Consider the following 22,690-nt stretch of genomic DNA (forward strand, 5'->3'; position numbering starts at 1 on the left):
CTCTCTCGCTCTCTCGTCCGAAAGCATCCAAGAAACAGAGCAAAATTCTCCAAAACTCATCCTCGATCCACCGACCACAAATCAGCACCAGACCACCTCCCACAGCATCACCTTGACCTTACGCAGCTGCCGGTGGCAGCCTTGCACGCAACACGCCCGGCAGTAGCGGCGGAGGACACGGTTCCGTTTGAACTCAATTTGATTTGATCTCGATATCTTGAGCTACAGGCCGTCAATTCTCTTGATTTTTAGCTCATTGGACTCACCACAACTTTCTGAACAAGCACCAAGAAGGACCAGACCTGGATCGACCATTTTCACGTTCGTCGGAGTTTGACCCGTGGAAATCGAAGAACAAGCTTTCGATCCGGATATCTCGAGCTATAGACCACATTTTTCTGTGATTCTTGGCCTGGTGAGTTCGCCTTGAGGTTCTTAACTACTCTCCAGAAGGGATCGAGGCCTGAGGTTGAAGTTTTTACGTCGGAACTCAAGCTCACCGGATTCTGGAATTTTTCCGGCCACCGAAACTTTCGATCAAGATATCTCGAGCTGTAGAGCTTCGTTTTGAGTGATTCTTGAACCAGTGAGTTCGTCTTTAAGTTCTGAACAAGTCTCCTGAAGGAATCGAAGCGAAAGGAGGACATTTTTACGTTGATCGGAGCTTCGCCGGTTTCTGCAAATTCTCGTCGGTTTCTGGAAAAATTCCGGCCACCTCGACTGTTCTAGGTAATTTCGACTCCTTCCGGTCATTTCCAGCTTACATGATAGTTAGAAAAGTTGTTAAGCTTGATGAGATGAAGAAGGGCAGCCCAAGGTAATTTCGACCCCTTCCGGTCATTTCCAGCTTACATGATAGTTAGAAAAGTTGTTAAGCTTGATGAGATGAAGAAGGGCAGCCCGGCCCCGACATCATTGGCGGTGGTCGGCGGCGGCTCTGCCACTAACTCCGGCGGCCCTTTCCGGCCACCTCCGGGGGTCAAAAATATGGTTTCTATACATTTTTAGATCCTATATTTCAATACGATCATTTCGATATATTATACGCAATTTTTGGATATCGTATGATTAAGTTATGAATTTTTACGTTTCGATCGATTTCGATCGTTCGATTCATGATCTGTGAAGATCGGACCGTCTGATGGACTCTTAGTGTGGTCATGGGCGAAGATCTGTCCGTTGGATTTTAGTATAAGTTTGTGAAGATGTTAGTAAGGACGATTCAAGAAGATCCGACCGTTGGATCTTCGTAATGATTTTTGGAGGATGATCCTAAAGGCGATCTGTGAGGATCCGACCGTTGGATCACCGTTTAATTTCGATCCGACCGTTAGATCGTCGTTTAATTATGTTTTTGAGTTATTGGCTAAAATAAGGTCATGTGTGATTAGGTGATTGACGGTCTCCCTTGGGTGAACGATTTCGGTGTGTATTGTGTTGAATTGAAGACGCAGCGGGAATATCGAGGTGAGTAAACCTCACATGGTTCATATTACGAACCAAAATTACCTTACTTAAATCGTAATGGATTGAAAATGTTTGACGAAAATGAATATTTGTTTTAAAATACATGGGCTCGATCTTCTACGATCCATAGGTAAGTAAAAGGTATTTTAAACTATAAAAGTGAATTTCTCGGTTTTCACTATGTGTGGTTTATAGTTGGTATTAGTGGTCATCCCTGAGCGGATGATTACGTATATATATATTTACGTGGAATATATATATTGGTTGACGTGTGATTGGTGTGTTGATATGATTGAGAATGGATTGGTGATTTTGGAGTTGTATTTTGAGTACATATTTACACAATAATAGTACGTATCATGGAATTATTGATCATATTGTGTGGAAGAATATAGTTGTACTCGATTTTGGATTTAGGGTCGATGTAGTGACCAGTATGAGGGTATAGGATGCTCTAATCAGTGGATGATGGACTACAATACGGTTAGAGCTCTAGTCTGTCAGTCACCGTGTTTGTATAAATACGCTTTTGGGGTTTTGAGAAGAAAGATGTGAGTTTAGATCCCGTATTAATCATCGGTGATTTAGAGTTGGTGATTTTAGTGACTGATTTTGGGAGTACCTGTGTGGTGACATGTGGGAGTACCTGTGTGGCGATATACTCCCCGTGTGGTGATATGTGGGAGTACCTGTGTGGTGATATACTCCCCGTGTGGTGATATGTAGGAGTACCTGTGTGGTGACATGTGGGAGTACCTGTGTGGCGAAATACTCCCCGTGTGGTGATATATGGGAGTACCTGTGTGGTGATATGTGGGAATGACCACATGCAATGGGAATAATTGTAGGTTGTGGGAAAGACCACTTAGGTGATATTGAGGTTAGGGGACTGCGGGGATGTATTCTTCATTGATTTCTGTGTGTTGGCTTGATGTTGCTTTGTGGTTGTTGTGATTGTTGGTTGTTTTGCTTGAGTTAAAAGAAATATGATTTAATAAATCAACCGTTCATTTCTTGTTTACTCATACGAGCTGTCAAAAGCTTAACGGGTTTGGTGTTGTTGCAATCCCGGTACACTATTCAAATTGTGTAGCGGGTAATCCTGCAGGTCAGGAGAATCAGGGCGGTGATCGTACGGGTTAGAGTATTTGTCATAGATTTACAGCAATTGTAATAGTGAGTTGAGTTAAGCTCATTTGAGCCTTACAATTTGATTTGGTGAGAGTGTGTTGTAATAAATAAATTGAGGATTTGGTTTATTGTAATATTGAGAGGTGTGAAGTGTGGTTGTTTGTGAGAAAAAATTTCAGGACGTTATTTGTAATTGTTATTATTTATGTTTCGGACTTTGAATTGATTATTCAAAATTCGGGGCGTGACAGTTTGGTATCAGAGCGTAAGGTACATATTTGGTGATAATCAGTACCCCCCGAGTGATGGCCCGTCTGCAGCGGATCCCCATCATATACTCTTCGGTACTGGTATAATCATTGGGTATGTCTTAGTATGGGGTCTAGACAGCGTGTATGTCCGTAGGACGGTAGAGTTGTCTTCTAAGTTGTATTAGAATAAGTTAGTTTCCGCGAGTTGTGATCTTCGAGGAATAGGAACCTCTGGATTTAACTCTGATGAGTCGGTGAGGATTGTTTTATGGAAATGAAGTTCTTTCGTATGTTGAAGTGTTTGGATGGAAGACATGGTGTTGACCTATGCACGTATCCAATGCGGATATAAGTATTAATCGATAGTAATTTTCCTTTTTTAAGTTGGACGTACAGATGTTTTTGGATGGGATGTACGTATCAAGGATTAGATATCTTGTTTTGTAACGAGATGTCTTAGTGGAGTTTGGTAATTGACTTGTGATACGTGTATAAAGCGGCTTTGAGGTAACTATACTAATCTTGTGTGAGATTGAGTTATTAGTATAAATTGAGAATCTATGAGCAGTTGGAAAGAGAATTGATCTCACTAACTCAAGATGATAGGAGTGTGAGAGATTATGGGGTAGAATTCTCAAGACTATATTGATTTTTGAGTGTAGTGATGTAATTTGGGAGATACTTATGTTACCTTTAATGAGGGTAGTATGTTAAGTTATCATAGCATAGGTTGACTTTGTAAGTGAAGTGGTGGAGCTTGTGTAGCTTCTTTGAGTTATAGCCTTTGAGGAATGGGAACCTTTGGATCAAACTCTGGTGGAGTTATTGAGGATGGTTTTCACGAAAAACAGTATCCTTATGTGCGTTGTAGTCGTTTGGTTGTTGGGGTCATGGTGTTTGACCAATGCTTGTATCTAAAGTCGTTACGAGTATTTGACTAGTAGTTGTGATACTTTCCATTAGTTGGATATGCAGGTGTTTTGAGTTGAAGAGTACTTAGCAGTTATTGGTTGCTTAGTGATGGAATTGTGTTATAATGGAGCATTCATTCATGCACAGTTGTTTGGTGGTTAGGATAGCTTCTATATATTAGCTAAATGTTGGGGTGTGGTCTGAGGTCTGCGGATGGTATTGGAAATTATTGTGGAGTGCTGCTTCTCTGACTATTGTTGAGTAGTAATGCATGATTCGTTGTTACTATGATGGATTTTGTGTATGGTTGACTGATGGAAAGATTGATATGACCTCGTGATAGGATTGACTGTGAAGAGACATTGGGTCGATGTATGAGCTTAGGTAATGACGTTATTTTCAACCCTAGGAGTGCTAGTGTTGTATAATTAAATTATGGGGCCGGATATTGTTGTGAGGATAGGATTTTGAATTGTGGTGTAGTCAGGGTGAGATATTGGGTGCTTTACTAGTACCGATTGGTGAATCAAGTTATGTCTTACGTAGGGGTGGATACTAATCTAGAAAGCTTCAAGGAAACTAGAAGTACGAGTGCAGCTGAGCTGGCTAAGGTTTTGAAAGAGCATTGGGTGACCAATGTTCGATCCTTGGTGTCGTTGTTGGTTTGTTTTTTAAAGAAAAGACTACCACATACATTCAGTCTTATTGATTTAGTTACATTATAAAAAAAAAAAAAAAAAAAAAAAAGGACTACACTATACTAAGCCAAGTCACCAGCTCCGGATGGGTTGAGGCTGAGCTCAAGGGAAACGCGAGAACCACCGTTGTAACCGCCCGAGCCACCGAAATAGTAATCATATGCGCTACCTTCCTCGGAAGTAGTCTTCGGGTTACCAAGGACGTCCTCACCGTGCACGGGGAACAGAGGAAGAGTTTCAATCTCCTGGTGATCTTCTCCTCGTTGTTCCATGGAAGTTTGTTCTTCATTCCTGCCAAAGAAAGTAGTACTAGTACTAGTAATGAAGGGTGAGGAAAAATATGGGTCAACACTGCAGTCGACCCATGGCCCAAAATTGAGATCAATGGATCCACCAGCACCAGTAGAACTAGTGGACCCAAAATTGATGTCAATGGATCCACCAGCTGGCCCAAAATTGATGTCGATGGATCCACCAGCACCAGTAGGACTAGTGGACCCAAAATTAATATCAATGGATCCACCAGTACCAGTGGAACTAGTTCCCATGGGCACTTGAGCAGCCTGATTGCACCTCTTCATCTGCTTCTCTCGAGCCCTGACGTTCTGGAACCAAAAGTAAATGTTCTTGCCCTCAACCTGTCCATACTGGTTCAGCTGGAGACAGATCTCGTGAATGTGCTCTGTAGTTGGGCACTTAACTCCCTTGTCGTAGTAAAGATCCTTGAGGATTCTTATTTGATCTGGAGTAGGAATCCACCTGGTACGGCTTCGCCAGAAATCCGTGTTGGCACTACTCCCGGCTGCTTGGTTGTTTCCTACATCCTCGATTTGTTGCTAGGTTTGTAGCTCCATTAGTTGCAGAGTTCGTGGTTCCATGGTGATGAGTTGAGAGGAAGTGTAAATTGAAGAACGAAGTTGTTGAGTGTTTGTGGGAGATTGACCTTAGAAGGATTAAGGTTGATGAAGGGGTGTTGGAGATCTGAAAGTTCCGAGAAAAGAAGAGATTGAATCTACCAGATGGAAGAGAAGATCGGGAGGAGAAGGATTGAAATTGATGAAGAAAGGATTTGAGTTTCGAGAGGAAGGCTGAAGAGTTTGAGAGAGAATGGCTGGGGAAAATTTCTTTTCTTTGGTGTGAACAGTTTTTCTCCAGAATGCACCTATTTATAGAACAAGGTGAGCAGATCTCCACCGTTGGATGGACGATCTCTGAGATTCAATCTACGCGTTGGATTAAAGTAGCCCTAAAACACGGAAAAGTTGTTGGCGCGTGGAGAGCGCGTGAGGGAACCGGAGGAATCTCGAGGAGCTGTGACCGACAAGCTTTAGCCGAAAGTAGATCTGATTTCCGTAAATCACGGAAAAGACAAGTCGTGGCATGTGGACTGTGCAAGGGCACTTCAAGGATCAATGCCCACAACTGTAGCTGTGGTTGGAGGCCCGATGGGCCGGATTGCTGAAACAGTTCTGGTGTATTATATGGGCCGCATGGCTGAAATAGTTTTGGGTATTTTTGGGCTGGATTGCTGATACAGTTTTGGGTACTTCATGGGCCGGTTTGATGAAAAAGTTGGTAATTAAAAAGAATTGTATGGATAACAACGAGAACAGCTTGTGCTCGAGTGGTTGAGAGCTAAGCTCTTGTACATGAGGTCTGAGGTTCGAACCTTGCCTCCCTCTTATTTTAATTATGTTGCTTATGACATAATAAATATAACACGTGTGCTTATATTAATGAGAGCAGCTCCTGCTTCAGTGGTTGGGGAGCAAAGCATTGGTTTAGGGGGTCTGGAGTTCGAACCTTACCTCCTACAAATATTTTTGGATCTCGTATATGCTCGATATACGGACGTATATACGGTATGTATGGTATGCATACGTATATACGGTATGTACGGTATTCATATGTATATACGGTCGGTATGATATACATATGGTATGTACGGTATGTATACGTATGTAAAGTCGATACGGTATACCAACGGTATGTACAACTTCATACCGTAGCCGAGCTGAAAGTTGGTGGGCCGAGTTTCCAGCCCAAATGTTCGGCCCGAATGTTAAGCCCAAATGGAAGCCCAATGTTCAGCCCAAATGGTCAGCCCAAATGGCCGGTTCAAATGCTTAGCCCAAGGATTGGGCAAGCCCAAGCTATCATCATTGGAGTGAACGCGTACTAGTGGACCCTCCCAGAGCCCACAAGAAGGCCAAGTGGCCCATGATGAATAAGAAGATGTTGTGGAGGTGTTTAACCTTCTTTAAATTATGAGTGTAGTGAAGCATTGTTCTTCTACACATTATTTTGTGTGGTTAAGTTTGACTAATATTTGTAGTTAAACTTTTGCCTGTGATTCTTGTTCTGGAATGGTTGTGGATGGTTGGTTGTGTGATGTATGCCTCATGGTTGAGGAGATTGTGTGGGTTAGCCAAGGCTACACCTTATCGTGATTGTGTTATGAGATGATATAACACTTGTTGAGTAGTGATACGTGACTCATTACTATTATGATTGAGTTTCTATGTGGTGATTTGTGAAGTGATGAATTGATTTAGTTACCATTGAGATATGACCTTTGTGGTTAGAACTGTTCGTATCTGGGATAGTTCTACGAAGAGATTTCGTAAGAAGGAGGTTGATCTTGTGAAGGTGCTGTGGAGTCATCATGACGAGGGTGATGCATCATGGGAGTTAGAGTCTGACATGAGAGTGAAGTATCCACAACTCTTTGGGGAATTAGGTGCTTGAATTTCGGGACGAAATTCCTTTAAGGGGGGTAGATTGTAATAACCTCGTTGGAGGAATAATACGAACATTTCACCTCTTCCTTTAGCTTTTCACTCTCCCTTTTGGCTGTCTCGGTCTCTCTCTTTCGTCCCAAGCATAATTGCTTCTCTTTTCTTTTTCTCTGTCACGAGCTCTCTCACTCTCTCTCTCTCGCTCTCTCGTCCGAAAGCATCCAAGAAACAGAGCAAAATTCTCCAAAACTCATCCTCGATCCACCGACCACAAATCAGCACCAGACCACCTCCCACAGCATCACCTTGACCTTACGCAGCTGCCGGTGGCAGCCTTGCACCGCAACACGCCCGGCAGTAGCGGCGGAGGACACGGTTCCGTTTGAACTCAATTTGATTTGATCTCGATATTTTGAGCTACAGGCCGTCAATTCTCTTGATTTTTAGCTCATTGGACTCACCACAACTTTCTGAACAAGCACCAAGAAGGACCAGACCTGGATCGACCATTTTCACGTTCGTCGGAGTTTGACCCGTGGAAATCGAAGAACAAGCTTTCGATCCGGATATCTCGAGCTATAGACCACATTTTTCTGTGATTCTTGGCCTGGTGAGTTCGCCTTGAGGTTCTTAACTACTCTCCAGAAGGGATCGAGGCCTGAGGTTGAAGTTTTTACGTCGGAACTCAAGCTCACCGGATTCTGGAATTTTTCCGGCCACCGAAACTTTCGATCAAGATATCTCGAGCTGTAGAGCTTCTTTTTGAGTGATTCTTGAACCAGTGAGTTCGTCTTTAAGTTCTGAACAAGTCTCCTGAAGGAATCGAAGCGAAAGGAGGACATTTTTACGTTGATCGGAGCTTCGCCGGTTGTTTGGCTCCAATTTTGCTGCAGCTAGTCAACAGTCTCTTTTCTGCGCGGGCGTGCCAGCACCGTTCGGGTGCGGTCGTCGGGGGTGTCCCTTGACCTGACTTCTTTCAAGCAATTGTGGACGAGGAGAGCACCAACCTCGTCCTGGGGATTCTTTGTGCCTCGTGGTGAGGACTTTTGCTAATCTTCTTGCGTCACCAAATCGATACTCGATGTTGTAGATCGAGCAGAGCGAGAACCACCGGGAAGTAGAGAGAACTTGCTAAAGCGTGACTTTAGCTTGGCTGGGTTGCTAGGGCGTTACCCTTGCTTGGCTGGTTCTGTAACCGTTGTGGTCGCGGCACTACCGTCGGCTCCCGAGGAGACTAGGACCGAAGCACGTTGACAGAGGGTTTGGTGGCACTGAAAGTCGGCTTCTGAGAAGACTAGGACTAGGAGTATGATCACCGGTAAGAGAAAGAGAAGGAGAGGAGTTGCTCTTAGAGAGGTTTGCTGTAGAGAGAACTTAGATCATCTTAGAGATGTTGTTGTTGAATGTGAATGTGTGTTGTGAATGGGTGTGTTAGAATGAGAGGAGAAGGTGTTTATATAGGGAAGAAAAAGAAGAGTGAAATGATGAGTGGAAGAAAAATAATGAAAGTAGATCTAAGTTCACTTGTAAAATATGGAAAAGATAGAGAAAAGATGAAATGAAAGCAAAGCATGAAGGTGCAGCAACATGGAAGTGGTGATGATCTATTAAAGAGATTGTAGAAGAAAAATATATCCAAGGAAAAAGAGAAAAGCATCTAGCTTTCTTCATGTGGGTAGGAAACATGAACATGTGAATATTGAGCTGGTTTTAGGTCAGTTTCTGCCCCTTTATTCCTTCAATTATTTCTCCAACAAGACTTCATTATATGCCTTCGACTTCTTCATATGAAATGTTCCACTATGAGTGTAGATCATCCTGACAAATTTTCAGATTTTTATTCCATGTGGTTGGGCCGAAAATGCTGCTGGACCTCCTACTGGTCCAGTTTCCAGTTTTGCTTCTGTAGAAAATTGGGCTGATTGTTTGAAGGCCTTCCACTCAAGAAAAACTCTTGCACTCTTCATAAGAAATGATCCTTGGGCTGTCTAGAATGGATCTGGAAAGTTTCAGCACATTTAGATTTCATTTGGTTAGTCTGCCACCCCTCCTTCCTTGTCTAGCTCGGTTTTTCCTAGCCGAAGTAGGAAAATATGCTAAAGTTGACTTTTCATGTTTCCATGCTTCCATTCTTCCATAGTAGGCTTTATTTAGCCTCTAAATATATATTTTGAACTTGTCGACAATATATAGCTTGAGCCACTGACATTGGCTCAATTTCTCCAAGACACGCCTTGTCAGGCCAAAATGCTTATTTTGGGTCCAAACACCGGTTTCTGCAAATTCTCGTCGGTTTCTGGAAAAATTCCGGCCACCTCGACTGTTCTAGGTAATTTCGACCCCTTCCGGTCATTTCCAGCTTACATGATAGTTAGAAAAGTTGTTAAGCTTGATGAGATGAAGAAGGGCAGCCCAAGGTAATTTCGACCCCTTCCGGTCATTTCCAGCTTACATGATAGTTAGAAAAGTTGTTAAGCTTGATGAGATGAAGAAGGGCAGCCCGGCCCCGACACCATTGGCGGTGGTCGGCGGCGGCTCTGCCACTAACTCCGGCGGCCCTTTCCGGCCACCTCCGGGGGTCAAAAATATGGTTTCTATACATTTTTAGATCCTATATTTCAATACGATCATTTCGATATATTATACGCAATTTTTGGATATCGTATGATTAAGTTATGAATTTTTACGTTTCGATCGATTTCGATCGTTCGATTCATGATCTGTGAAGATCGGACCGTCTGATGGACTCTTAGTGTGGTCATGGGCGAAGATCTGTCCGTTGGATTTTAGTATAAGTTTGTGAAGATGTTAGTAAGGACGATTCAAGAAGATCTGACCGTTGGATCTTCGTAATGATTTTTGGAGGATGATCCTAAAGGCGATCTGTGAGGATCCGACCGTTGGATCACCGTTTAATTTCGATCCGACCGTTAGATCGTCGTTTAATTATGTTTTTGAGTTATTGGCTAAAATAAGGTCATGTGTGATTAGGTGATTGACGGTCTCCCTTGGGTGAACGATTTCGGTGTGTATTGTGTTGAATTGAAGACGCAGCGGGAATATCGAGGTGAGTAAACCTCACATGGTTCATATTACGAACCAAAATTACCTTACTTAAATCGTAATGGATTGAAAATGTTTGACGAAAATGAATATTTGTTTTAAAATACATGGGCTCGATCTTCTACGATCCATAGGTAAGTAAAAGGTATTTTAAACTATAAAAGTGAATTTCTCGGTTTTCACTATGTGTGGTTTATAGTTGGTATTAGTGGTCATCCCTGAGCGGATGATTACGTATATATATATTTACGTGGAATATATATATTGGTTGACGTGTGATTGGTGTGTTGATATGATTGAGAATGGATTGGTGATTTTGGAGTTGTATTTTGAGTACATATTTACACAATAATAGTACGTATCATGGAATTATTGATCATATTGTGTGGAAGAATATAGTTGTACTCGATTTTGGATTTAGGGTCGATGTAGTGACCAGTATGAGGGTATAGGATGCTCTAATTAGTGGATGATGGACTACAATACGGTTAGAGCTCTAGTCTGTCAGTCACCGTGTTTGTATAAATACGCTTTTGGGGTTTTGAGAAGAAAGATGTGAGTTTAGATCCCGTATTAATCATCGGTGATTTAGAGTTGGTGATTTTAGTGACTGATTTTGGGAGTACCTGTGTGGTGACATGTGGGAGTACCTGTGTGGCGATATACTCCCCGTGTGGTGATATGTGGGAGTACCTGTGTGGTGATATACTCCCCGTGTGGTGATATACTCCCCGTGTGGTGATATGTAGGAGTACCTGTGTGGTGACATGTGGGAGTACCTGTGTGGCGAAATACTCCCCGTGTGGTGATATATGGGAGTACCTGTGTGGTGATATGTGGGAATGACCACATGCAATGGGAATAATTGTAGGTTGTGGGAAAGACCACTTAGGTGATATTGAGGTTAGGGGACTGCGGGGATGTATTCTTCATTGATTTCTGTGTGTTGGCTTGATGTTGCTTTGTGGTTGTTGTGATTGTTGGTTGTTTTGCTTGAGTTAAAAGAAATATGATTTAATAAATCAACCGTTCATTTCTTGTTTACTCATACGAGCTGTCAAAAGCTTACCGGGTTTGGTGTTGTTGCAATCCCGGTACACTATTCAAATTGTGTAGCGGGTAATCCTGCAGGTCAGGAGAATCAGGGCGGTGATCGTACGGGTTAGAGTATTTGTCATAGATTTACAGCAATTGTAATAGTGAGTTGAGTTAAGCTCATTTGAGCCTTACAATTTGATTTGGTGAGAGTGTGTTGTAATAAATAAATTGAGGATTTGGTTTATTGTAATATTGAGAGGTGTGAAGTGTGGTTGTTTGTGAGAAAAAATTTCAGGACGTTATTTGTAATTGTTATTATTCATGTTTCGGACTTTGAATTGATTATTCAAAATTCGGGGCGTGACACCTGATTTATTTTCGTTATATATTTCATCAAAATAGATACGTACTTTCTTAGGCTCATCAACTAATATGTGCTGAGGTCATGTTAAAATGCTTTCTCTTCTTGACACCAAGAAAAGATTGAGATTTAAATTCCAATCAACTTTGGTGGGATTCGAACCGGGTGTAAAGGTTCCACACTTAGAGGCTCTCTTAAGTATCTAACAAATAGATATCTTAACTAGGGGAGTCCTTTTAATGAGGACCATTAAAATGAGGACTAGTTGAGAACTTTTGTGTGAGACCTACTTTTTGATCACATTTACGCAAATCAACCGTTAGATGTTTTAATATTTATGCAATTTTTCAACCAAATTTAAAATCGTTAAGACATTCATAATCATGATTTATCAGCTATGAACATAAACGGTTCATGTCTAACAAATTTGGTTTGCCTATTGATTTGATCTAGCTAGTTCGATACCTTAATGATTAGCAATTTAGAAAAAAAAAAAATTCAAAAGTAATCTACTCATGCATACATAAACATCAAACGATTGATTTGCCGTAATGTAATAAAAAAGTGGGTCTCCCAAACCGTTGATTAGAAAATCGTCAACTAGTCTTCATTTTAGTGGTTCTCATTAGAATGACTCCATTTTAATTAGTAAGTTGGATGTGTTGCATTTGAAACTTTCTATATATTTTTTTAAGAACGGATAGCATTTTGGGCTCCTCGATTAAACATGGATAGGTGACATGTCATAACATGATTGGGTAGCTGACATGGCCTGCGCCACGTCGGCAAGGAACGACGACTTGGGCACCCTCCTCCCCTCCTCCTCCTCCTCCTCCTTTGTGCTGTTGAAACTGTCACTCTCTCTAATTCTGATCAGATCTCACCAAAAACTCCCTTACTATTTTTGCCTCTCTCTCTCTCTCTCTGAAGTCTGAAAAGTCTTCGAGCTGCTGAAACCCTAATCCAATCCCTCTGCAACATTCATTTGCTGGCTGGTAAGATTATTGATCTCTCTCTCTCTCTCTCTTTCCTTAGGAACTCTAGCTTTCTATGCTGCTATTTCGATTCTCACAGAGATCGTATTCGCGACGCTCAATTTCGAATTTAGGATATTTGCATTTGGATTTTCCTTAGGTCTAGCGTGAAATTTCACATGAAAAAGAGCTTCGCTTTGAGAATATGACTGCCTAAGTTGAGAGATTGGGCGCTTTTGAATGAAGCCTTTTGAACAAGGTGTTTGAATTGATGAGTTTAGTGTAATGAATAGGAGTGTGAATTTTACATTTTTCGTATTTCAGTGTGTTGTGTGTGTCAAATGTTAGTTGTTTATAATCTGAAGGTAGCTCGTTTCTGTGATTCTCGATTCATCAGTTATAGTGTTAGTCAAATAGGCTCTTGGTAGACTTAGTTGCTCGGAATGTTTCATACTTTCATAGCTGGGAATCAAGGATTTAAGTTTGCCTTGTGGTTTTAAGTTTCATATTGTGCTTTTACTCTAGGTAAGGTTTGTATGAGGTGAAGTTTCTTCGTTACATGTTAAGGCTTTTGCTGGCGCATGCACTGATGGGATTATTTCGTTTATATGATAGTGGTTTGGCGGTAAAGAGATTTGAAGACCAATCTTTCTGGTTCAAGTCTTGAGTTCGGGCGAAGGGAAAAGGAGAAAGAAGTTATTGAGTTTAGCTGCTGGACCATAAACTAAAGATACTGCTGCTTACTTGTATGAGGTGAAATCTTTTCTCCAGTGGCTGAATAAGGACATTCAAAATTCAGCGGCCAGGTTCAGGGGGCGATTTGCCCCAAGATAGCGAGTACAGTCCTTTTCCTGTAGTTCGGAGGGTGAATTCCGGCCATACAATGCTCATGGGTGGCGATTTGGAGGATGGTAATTTGGGGCCTTACCAAGACAGGCTGAGGACATTTCCAAACATGCGTGGTAAATCTTACAACCCATTGGTAAGAATATTATGTCCGCTTAGCTCCTATTTTCTTTTCTAACCAGTGTTTCCTTTTCAGTGCATTGTATTTGTGTCATAGAGCGCAAGCATATGGTTTAATGGCATATGACAGTCCTATTCCTGTGTTTTGGTCTCTCTTCGTTTCTTCTTTTCATATTCTTTCTTTATACATTTGTGCAGATTTTTCGAATTTTGAGGCGAATAAATGTTCGTGTCCTTTTTGTGATTTTGCTTCTGGCACTTGGAGTGGTCTTTTACATTGGAGCAAGCACTTCTCCTATCATTGTGTTCGTCTTCTCAGTTTGTATTATCAGCTTCCTTCTGGCAATGCACCTTGCCAAATGGGTTCTTGCAAAAGATGAGGGACCTCCGGAGATGGGTCAGGTACAGCTTCCTCCAATCTCTTTTTGTCTATGTTGAGGTGTCCATACTGTTCCATGAGCCAATGAATTTAAATATTAATTTATTTGGAACTTTTTAGTTGAAACTTGAACATGTTTCTTTATTAGGTTTTCTGCGCTCTTTTTGGTAGGCATCTGCATCGATAGTAGTAATATACACCATGAACCACAATGAATATATAATACAGCTTGAGCAAAATACAATTATTGGATTTGGTGCTAAAATATTGGTATTACTCTGTGTCGGCTAGTAAACCAAGGACTAATTATGTTCAATTGTCATGTGTAAGAAGAGTTGAAAGTTAACCATAACTTGTCTTTTCATGAGTAATGAAAGGCAGAATATCGAATGGTATAACTGTATCAGACCCAAATGGTAGTAGTCTAATTCTGCCTACTCTGACAAATGACCCCCAAAGTGTCTGAAGTGATGTTTGACTGTCTGAGTGTCGACTGCTTTTCTTGAAGGAAAAAAAAAAAAAAAACTAAAGATGGTTCTGATATGTTGTAAATTTATGACGTTGTTTAAGTTCTTATTTACTTATCTTGAGCTTGTCATTTCTCCTTTCAGATATCAGATGCAATACGTGATGGAGCTGAAGGTTTCTTCAGGACCCAGTATGGGACCATCTCTAAGATGGCATTTTTACTGGCTGCGGTTATCCTTTGCATATACTTATTTCGCACTACGACTCCTCAGCAAGAGTCATCTGGCCTTGGAAGGTGATAATAAGTTCTTTATTCATTTAATGCTACTTATCATCATCACCATTAAAAAGAAAAATTGTATGTCAAAAAAATATTTACACTTCTGACTTTGCTGATGCAGGGTAGCCACTGCATGTATTACTGTAGCTGCATTTCTTTTGGGAGCTTTCTGTTCAGGTATTGCAGGGTATGTTGGGATGTGGGTATCAGTTCGTGCCAATGTTCGAGTCTCTAGTGCTGCGAGACGGTCTGCAAGGGAGGCATTGCAGGTTCTTATCCGTCGTAGTTAATTGTATGAGAATGCATCACATTCATATCTTAAACCGGATTACCATGTGCAGATAGCTGTTCGTGCTGGTGGTTTTTCTGCTATGATTGTCGTTGGTATGGCTGTAATCGGTATTGCCATCCTGTATTCCACATTTTATGTCTGGCTGGGAGTGGATACACCGGGTTCAATGAAGGTTACTGACTGTATGTTTTGACACTCCTTGCTCCTTGTCTTATGATTATGATATCTATGACATCAATGTGTACCAGCTTCCATTTCCATTTCTATTTCTATCATATGATGATGGGACATTTAAACTGTATTGCTGTATCTTAAGTATAGTGTTGCTAGCATTACTAGACCATATAGTGTTCTCAGTTTTTTATTTTGTATAGTGTTGCTAGAATTACAAAACCATATAATGTTGTCAGCTTTTTAGTTTTCACTTTTTTATGCACGCACACACACACACACATAAGTACAGTATATACTTTTTTCTTTCTGAATAGTTTGAGGACTGTAAATATAGTTGTTTGCTGTAGTGGTTTATATAAATATTTATATATTGTTGTTTGCTTATTTACAAACCTACAACTAGGCCTTTTATCTAGTGTAACCTCTACTAGATGCCTAGTGGTGTTTTGACGCAAATGCTTGTATAATGATGTCAGCTGTTTGACTGCCTATGCCTCTTTTGTGGTCTCCAATTAAGACTTTTGTTTGTTTTGCTGAGTCAGTTGCCATTTCCAGTGTTTGTCTTAAATCTGCTGCTTGACTTTGATCAGTTGATGCACTTAATTTGCAGTGCCTCTTCTTCTTGTTGGATATGGCTTTGGAGCTTCTTTTGTTGCCTTATTTGCTCAGCTGGGTGGGGGAATATACACAAAAGCAGCTGATGTTGGAGCAGATCTTGTTGGAAAAGTTGAACAGGGGATTCCTGAAGATGATCCTAGGAATCCTGCTGTAATAGCAGATCTGGTAAGTTTTCATCTTTTGTGCATTAGCAATGGAAGCTCATACCAACAACTTCCGATCTGATGTACATTTTATTCTCATATGACATTCATCGAACAAGTGTTGGTGTTTCTATTATTTTGGTTGCATAATTATGCGTTGGTTAAACTTGCATGGAGACTTGTGCAGAGACAATGATTAATGAAGGAGAAGTTACTGTAGTTGTAACTTTACTTATTGATGTAGAAACATGTCTGCTGCCTCTTTATTATAAATTTATTGACTTTAATCATTGAAATATTTGCAATTTAGGTTGGAGATAATGTCGGGGATTGTGCGGCTAGAGGTGCTGATCTTTTTGAAAGTATTGCTGCTGAAATAATCAGTGCTATGATACTTGGGGGAACAATGGCTCAACGTTGTAAAATTGAAGGCAAGCAGATATTTGGTGTTTCAAATGTATATATTCAGACAACACACACACGCGCGCACACACACACACACACACACAAGGAGTGCCATTTGAGGAAATATGACTTTAGTTTCGCATGCCAGGGCTTACATGTTCCAGTTACTGGTTTGGTTCAAACAATCTAATCTTCTCACCTGTGCATTCACTGATTCTGCAGATCCTTCTGGTTTCATCTTGTTTCCTCTGGTTGTTCACTCTTTTGATCTGGTGATTTCATCGGTTGGAATACTTTCAATCAGGGGTACACGAGATTCTGGTGCGAAGGGTTCTATGGAGGATCCAATGACAATTCTTGAGAGAGGATACTCAGTCACAGTAGTTTTAGCTGTTCTGACATTTGGTGCGGTAATATTCTAATTCATAACTCACAATTGTATGATGTTTCTTTTTGTTTTGCAACATGTAACACTAGAGATCTGCTGCTAATTCACAGTTTTATCTTTCATTTCTTCATCATTTGTAGATATAAATGTTTAAATTTCAGATTTAGAAGGCTGCAACAATTTTTCTTTGGTTGATTCGGTTTTCTAACATTATTGTCATTATGGTTATTTACAGTCTACCCGATGGTTGTTATACACTGAACAAGCACCGTCTGCGTGGTTTCACTTTGCCTTATGTGGATTAGTTGGCATCATCACTGCATATATTTTTGTGTGGATAACCAAGTACTATACAGACTACAAGTATGAGCCTGTACGCACATTAGCTCTTGCGAGCTCCACAGGTCATGGGACTAATATAATCGCTGGAGTCAGTTTGGGTCTGGAATCAACAGCTCTTCCTGTTCTTGTCATTAGCGTAGCTATTGTTTCAGCTTACTGGCTGGGCCAGACCTCTGGACTCGTGGACGAAAATGGTGTTCCTACTGGCGGGCTGTTTGGCACAGCTGTAGCAACAATGGGCATGCTAAGTACTGCTGCTTATGTTCTCACGATGGATATGTTTGGTCCAATAGCTGATAATGCTGGTGGAATTGTAGAGATGAGTCAGCAGGTAACCCTTGAATGATCAATTCTCTAAGATGGTTGTCTCAATCTGTGAAGACTATTTTTGTTTTCTTTTCCATATAATTTAGAAAATTGCATCCTTACAGCCAGAAAGTGTTCGCGAGATCACCGATGTTCTTGATGCAGTAGGAAACACTACAAAAGCTACCACTAAAGGGTTTGCCATTGGATCTGCTGCACTTGCATCGTTTCTTCTGTTTAGTGCTTATATGGATGAGGTAGCTACATTTGCCCGTGAACCTTTCAAGCAGGTTAGCAAAAAGCTTCTTCTACCTATGATATTTCCCCCTGTTTGCAACTTTATTGGGTTGGGTCTTAATTTGCAATTTCTGACTTCCCAGGTTGATATTGCCATTCCAGAAGTTTTTGTTGGCGGATTGTTGGGCTCTATGCTTATTTTCTTATTTAGTGCCTGGGCCTGTTCAGCAGTCGGCCGAACTGCTCAAGAGGTTGTCAGGGAAGTAAGAAGGCAATTTATTGAGAGGCCTGGTATAATGGTTAGTATAAGCTCCCCTAGTGATTTTCACGTAAACCATAACTTTTACAAAGTCAAGCTCTTGTCATGACAGCTTCAACAAAATATATTTTTGCCCCAAGTACATTTTCAATAAATATATAATCATCTCACTCTGACTATAGAAGACATATATATATATATATATATATATATATATATATATATATATATATCTGTGTGTGTGTGTGTGTGTGTGTGTCATTATGACAGTTCACTGTGACTCAGTGACGGTCAAAATGAAATGTTATTACAGTAAATAAAGAGTTGCTAGCACTCTTGAAGCTAATATATTATTATTCTGATACACTAATGATATTAGCGGAAAGGATTGTTGATTGAAAAATTCCCAACTAACTGGAAAGTATCCATATGAAAGGGAAGATAGAACATATAAAGAACAGACAGAAAAGTATAATGTGCATAAACACTGCTTGTTAAAATGTTAATATAGCCTTTTAATAATGCCATTTCTAACATGTTGCTGCAGGAATATAAGGAGAAGCCAGATTATGCACGTTGTGTTGCTATTGTAGCATCTGCATCTTTGAGGGAGATGATAAAACCTGGTGCCTTGGCTATTGTTTCACCTATAGCAGTTGGTAGGTCAATTATGTTTTTATAAATTTGGGCATGCAGTGGAGATAAGTTTGTTGTTGCTTCCATATTAATTAGATCATGAAGGAATAATTATTGCTTGTATCCCTTGCAGGTATTACGTTCCGGATATTTGGATACTATACTGGGCAGCCTCTACTTGGTGCTAAAGTTGTGGCTTCCATGCTGATGTTTGCAACAGTGTCAGGTATTCTCATGGCTCTTTTCCTGAACACGGCAGGTGGTGCCTGGGATAACGCAAAGAAGTACATCGAGACGGGGGTTCTCGGAGGCAAAGGAAGTGATTGTCATAAGGCTGCAGTTACAGGAGACACGTAAGTCCTCCTGCCCTCCTTTTTCTGTTAATTTGGAGATGTCTAGTGGTACTGTGGCAGTAGATTTGACCAAGTTCTTATTGTTTTTGTCATTATGATTTATCTAATATTCTGTTAATGATTTACCGGTCTCTGAATTCTCAGAAATGATATCCTCTTGTTTGTTTTGCAGAGTGGGAGACCCATTCAAAGACACAGCTGGACCTTCACTTCATGTCCTTATTAAAATGCTTGCTACAATAACGCTGGTCATGGCTCCTGTCTTTCTCTGAGTAGTTTATATCAATTCCGGGTTTTCCAATTTTTACTGTACACCCCCCCCAAATCTTGAATGCTTTTAGGTATGCAAATATACGGATAGGTTTTTTGGTGTATATTGAGGGTGCCTGATTCATAGTATACCGAATTGTTTCTCTTTTGACTTTGATCGAATAATTTTAACTTGCAGCTCATTCTAGTGTACTGTAGCGTCTATCTTAATTATTTCTCCACATAATTCATCATCTGGTTAAATACTCTATTCTCCTTCTCAAAAATTGTACTCTAGTATATTACACTATTTAAAGTGACATGAGAGGTTCCTGTTTACGAATGAAGAGGTTAAAGTAGTGACTTTGATTTATTTATTTTTTTAAAGCCTCCAATAGTTCTGTTTAGAAAATTACTTGTGAGTATCATTTTGAAGCTTTAATTATCTATAAAGCCACATAGTTTTTTCTTTTTGTTCTCATAAGGCCAGCTTGTTTTGTCCCTTACGATTTAGCCCGTCCACAAAAAAAATTAAAAAATAAAATAAACAACTGCATCTCTCTCCCTCTCTCTCTCTCTCTGAGCAAACCCTTCCTTCGGCACCATCTCACTCGGCTTCAGCAGCACAGGATCTTTGAATTTGAAATGCCGTTGTCGATTCCATATACATTATCGTTGTCAGTCCGAGACGAGTTGGAGCAGTTCGGGCTCGGATTTTCGAATCTGAACGGCGAGGCCGCTGCCACGGTGGTATCCACTGATATTTCTTAGGGAAAAACCTCATATGGGTACATGCATTATTGTCTTTTGTATTTTTTGGTATTTTAACTTTTAAAACTACCCTGTGATGGTACCTAAACTAAAGCACCGTTTCCCAATATGGTACTTCCATCCATTCTGCCGTTAAGTTTGCTTACGTGGCGCCAACGTGTCCATATTACAAGTTAGGGAAAATCCTCATATGGTACCTTGACTATCGTCTATTGCATTTTTTTGTACCTTAACTTTTAAAACTACTCTGATGGTATCTGAACTAAAGCACAGTTTCCCTATATGGTATTTCCATCCATTATGCCGTAACAAATTCAAAAATAATTTCACGTAGCTGAAATATAATTGATAATTCACAACAAAGGATTAAAATATCTGTATCTACATATCTATCGGAACATTGAAAAAAGGGAGATATCGGAAATGTCGGGGATATAGGAGAAAATATATCATCCGCCAAAATACATACATTTTCTCTCTAAATTTCAGTAAGCTTAAAAATTTGACCTTGCTCTGTTCTAATTGATAGGGGAAGACAATCAATTCTATACTGCCATTTTTCTACGTCCTTTTTTTTTTTTTTTTTGAGATGAATGTCAAAAATAGTTTGAAAAAAGTAGTTTCATGTAGCTGAAATATAATTGATAATTCACAACCAAGGATTAAAATATCTATATCTACATATCTATCGGAACTTTGAAAAAAGTGAGATATCGGAAATGTCAGGGATATATCAGTGATATAGGAGAAAATATATCATTTTTGAAAAATAGAGAAACTGTGCTTTAGTTTAGGTACCATTACGGTAGTTTTAAAAGTTAAGGTACCAAAAAATGCAATAGACGATAGTCCATGTACCATATGAGGATTTTTCCCTAACGGCAATATGGACACGTTGGCACCACGTAAGCAAACTTAACGGCAGAATGGATGGAAGTACCATATGGGGAAACGGTGCTTTAGTTCAGGTACCATCAGAGTAGTTTTAAAAGTTAAGGTAACAAAAATGCAATAGACGATAGTTCAAGTACCATATGAAGTTTCTTCCCTATTTCTTACTAATTCTTAGGGTTTTTGAAAATTTGGGAATCAATCTCCTCCATTGAATTATGATGCCGCCGTTTTGGTTAAGCATTTTGAGTAGGCGATGGGCTGCTTACTCTCCCGTGGAAATGGAACCAGCCATCATCATTGCTTCGCCACAAAATTCAATCGGATTCGTCGCCTGAGTAGCATTGTCGGCATGGAGACCCCGTAGGTTTAGAGATGCATCGGTGATGGCGTCAACAATATATACGTCACCGAGTTTTGGCTAATCCTTTTAATGAGCAAAGGAGGTAATTTTTGGGCTGTGGCGACGGTGAAGAAGGCAGTGCGTCATCCAAGGTTTAAAAGGAGAATCGCGTCTTGGGGTAATTTCGATTTGATTTCAGCTGCAGTGTGTTTATGCTACAGAACTGTTGACTTTGTTACTTTAATTGGAAAAGATTAGCATTACTTGTGTCAGTGATTTTAGAATGAAGTTTACATCTAGTTTTCGTGGACTTGAAATGGAGTCTGGCATGCTTTGTTGGTCTCAACTACTTACCTGCAAATATTGCACATTGTCTTGAAATGGTCCGCATAATGTTCCAAAAGTTGCAATACAACGTGTTTATGCTCTCATATCGAGCGTATGTTCGTGTTATGTTTATATATGGTCTTTTTGTTATCTTATCAGTAAGCTTCATTTGGTTGATAAATGATGGTTAAAAGAAAAAAGGATGTGAGAGAGTAGCTTTTGGTGTTGATGAGAGTAGGTTTCGGTGTTGGTGAAAGTAACTTTCTTGTTGGTGAGGGTATCTTTTTTGTGTTGATGAGAGTAACTTTTAGTGTTGGTGAAAGGAGGTTTTGTTATTGATGAGAGTAGTAGCTTTTGGTGTTGGTGAGTATAACTTTTGTTGTTGGTGAGAGTAGCTTTTGATGTCTGAGAGAGTAGTTTTTTGGTTGGCGAGAGTAGCTTTCTGGTGTTAGTGAGAGTAGTAACTTTTGGTGTTGGTGAGAGTAACTGTTGCGATCTCGTTAGAGATCTCATCGAATCTTGTTGGAGACCTGACCGGAGACCTCGTCGGAGATGAGAAGAATTATTGGTGGTATATTTGTAAATATGTTGATTTTTGATATCTAAAATATAAGACAATTTTTAATGTGGTGACTTGTTACAATTTTTAATGTAACATTCAAAAATGACCCTAGTTTTTTCCCCAACAAGGCCACTAAAACGTTAAGAAATTTTCAAAATATCAACACATTTTGAGTTTTTAGTACTTACAAAAATGTCACGGCTTCCTAAAAGCTACTGCCAATTTCCGAGAAGTTGCATCTTTCCCAAAATTTTTATTTTGTCAATATTCAAATACATAATTTTTGGGGGCTGAAATTTGCACACCCCCTTTTACAATCTACACACTCTTTGCATTTTTTTAATATTTCTTATCAATTCACAATATTTTCCTTCCAAAACTACCCTCCTCTCCCCCCCTCTCCATCCGCAGAAGTGCAGAACCCATTCTCTCCTCTCTCTCTCTCTCTCTCTCTCTCTCCATCCGCAGAACCCCATTTGTGCAATCAAAGAAGCAAATCATCAAAACTCAATGAAACAAAACCCATAAATTCCATCTTCTAACAATTCAATTCAGCTTCCAACAAACACGAGAGTACAAAAATTCACAAGATTTTCCAAAACCCATTTCAATAATTCAAATGAAAATGAAACATGAGAACCCAAGAAGATGATTCTCTGACGGAGGAG

At 40.1% G+C, this 22,690-nt stretch overlaps 1 protein-coding gene across 1 annotated transcript; it reads left to right on the top strand.

Moving 5' to 3' along the window:
* The first annotated feature begins 12,481 nt into the window (after positions 1–12,481).
* LOC133725599 (pyrophosphate-energized membrane proton pump 2) lies at positions 12,482–19,397 on the top strand. The gene is made up of 15 exons (XM_062152908.1): positions 12,482–12,654; positions 13,249–13,615; positions 13,798–14,001; positions 14,590–14,741; positions 14,848–14,995; positions 15,068–15,200; positions 15,803–15,975; positions 16,264–16,384; positions 16,581–16,768; positions 16,982–17,419; positions 17,520–17,684; positions 17,775–17,930; positions 18,438–18,549; positions 18,660–18,879; positions 19,052–19,397. Exons 2-15 carry the CDS (start codon positions 13,517–13,519, stop codon positions 19,149–19,151), a joined length of 2,409 nt encoding a protein of 802 aa, XP_062008892.1. The 5' UTR covers positions 12,482–12,654; positions 13,249–13,516; the 3' UTR covers positions 19,152–19,397.
* Positions 19,398–22,690: the final 3,293 nt, after the last annotated feature.

Source organism: Rosa rugosa, chromosome 1 (genome assembly GCF_958449725.1).
Source record: "Rosa rugosa chromosome 1, drRosRugo1.1, whole genome shotgun sequence".
NCBI classification, from domain to species: Eukaryota; Viridiplantae; Streptophyta; class Magnoliopsida; order Rosales; family Rosaceae; genus Rosa; species Rosa rugosa.

Coding starts and splice junctions, on each gene's coding strand:
- LOC133725599 (XM_062152908.1), top strand. CDS start 13,517: ATGCTCATGGGTGGCGATTTGGAGGATGGTAATTTGGGGCCTTACCAA. Junction 15,201..15,802: donor TTCAATGAAGGTTACTGACT/GTATGTTTTGAC, acceptor CTTAATTTGCAG/TGCCTCTTCTTCTTGTTGGA. Junction 17,420..17,519: donor TTGTAGAGATGAGTCAGCAG/GTAACCCTTGAA, acceptor GCATCCTTACAG/CCAGAAAGTGTTCGCGAGAT.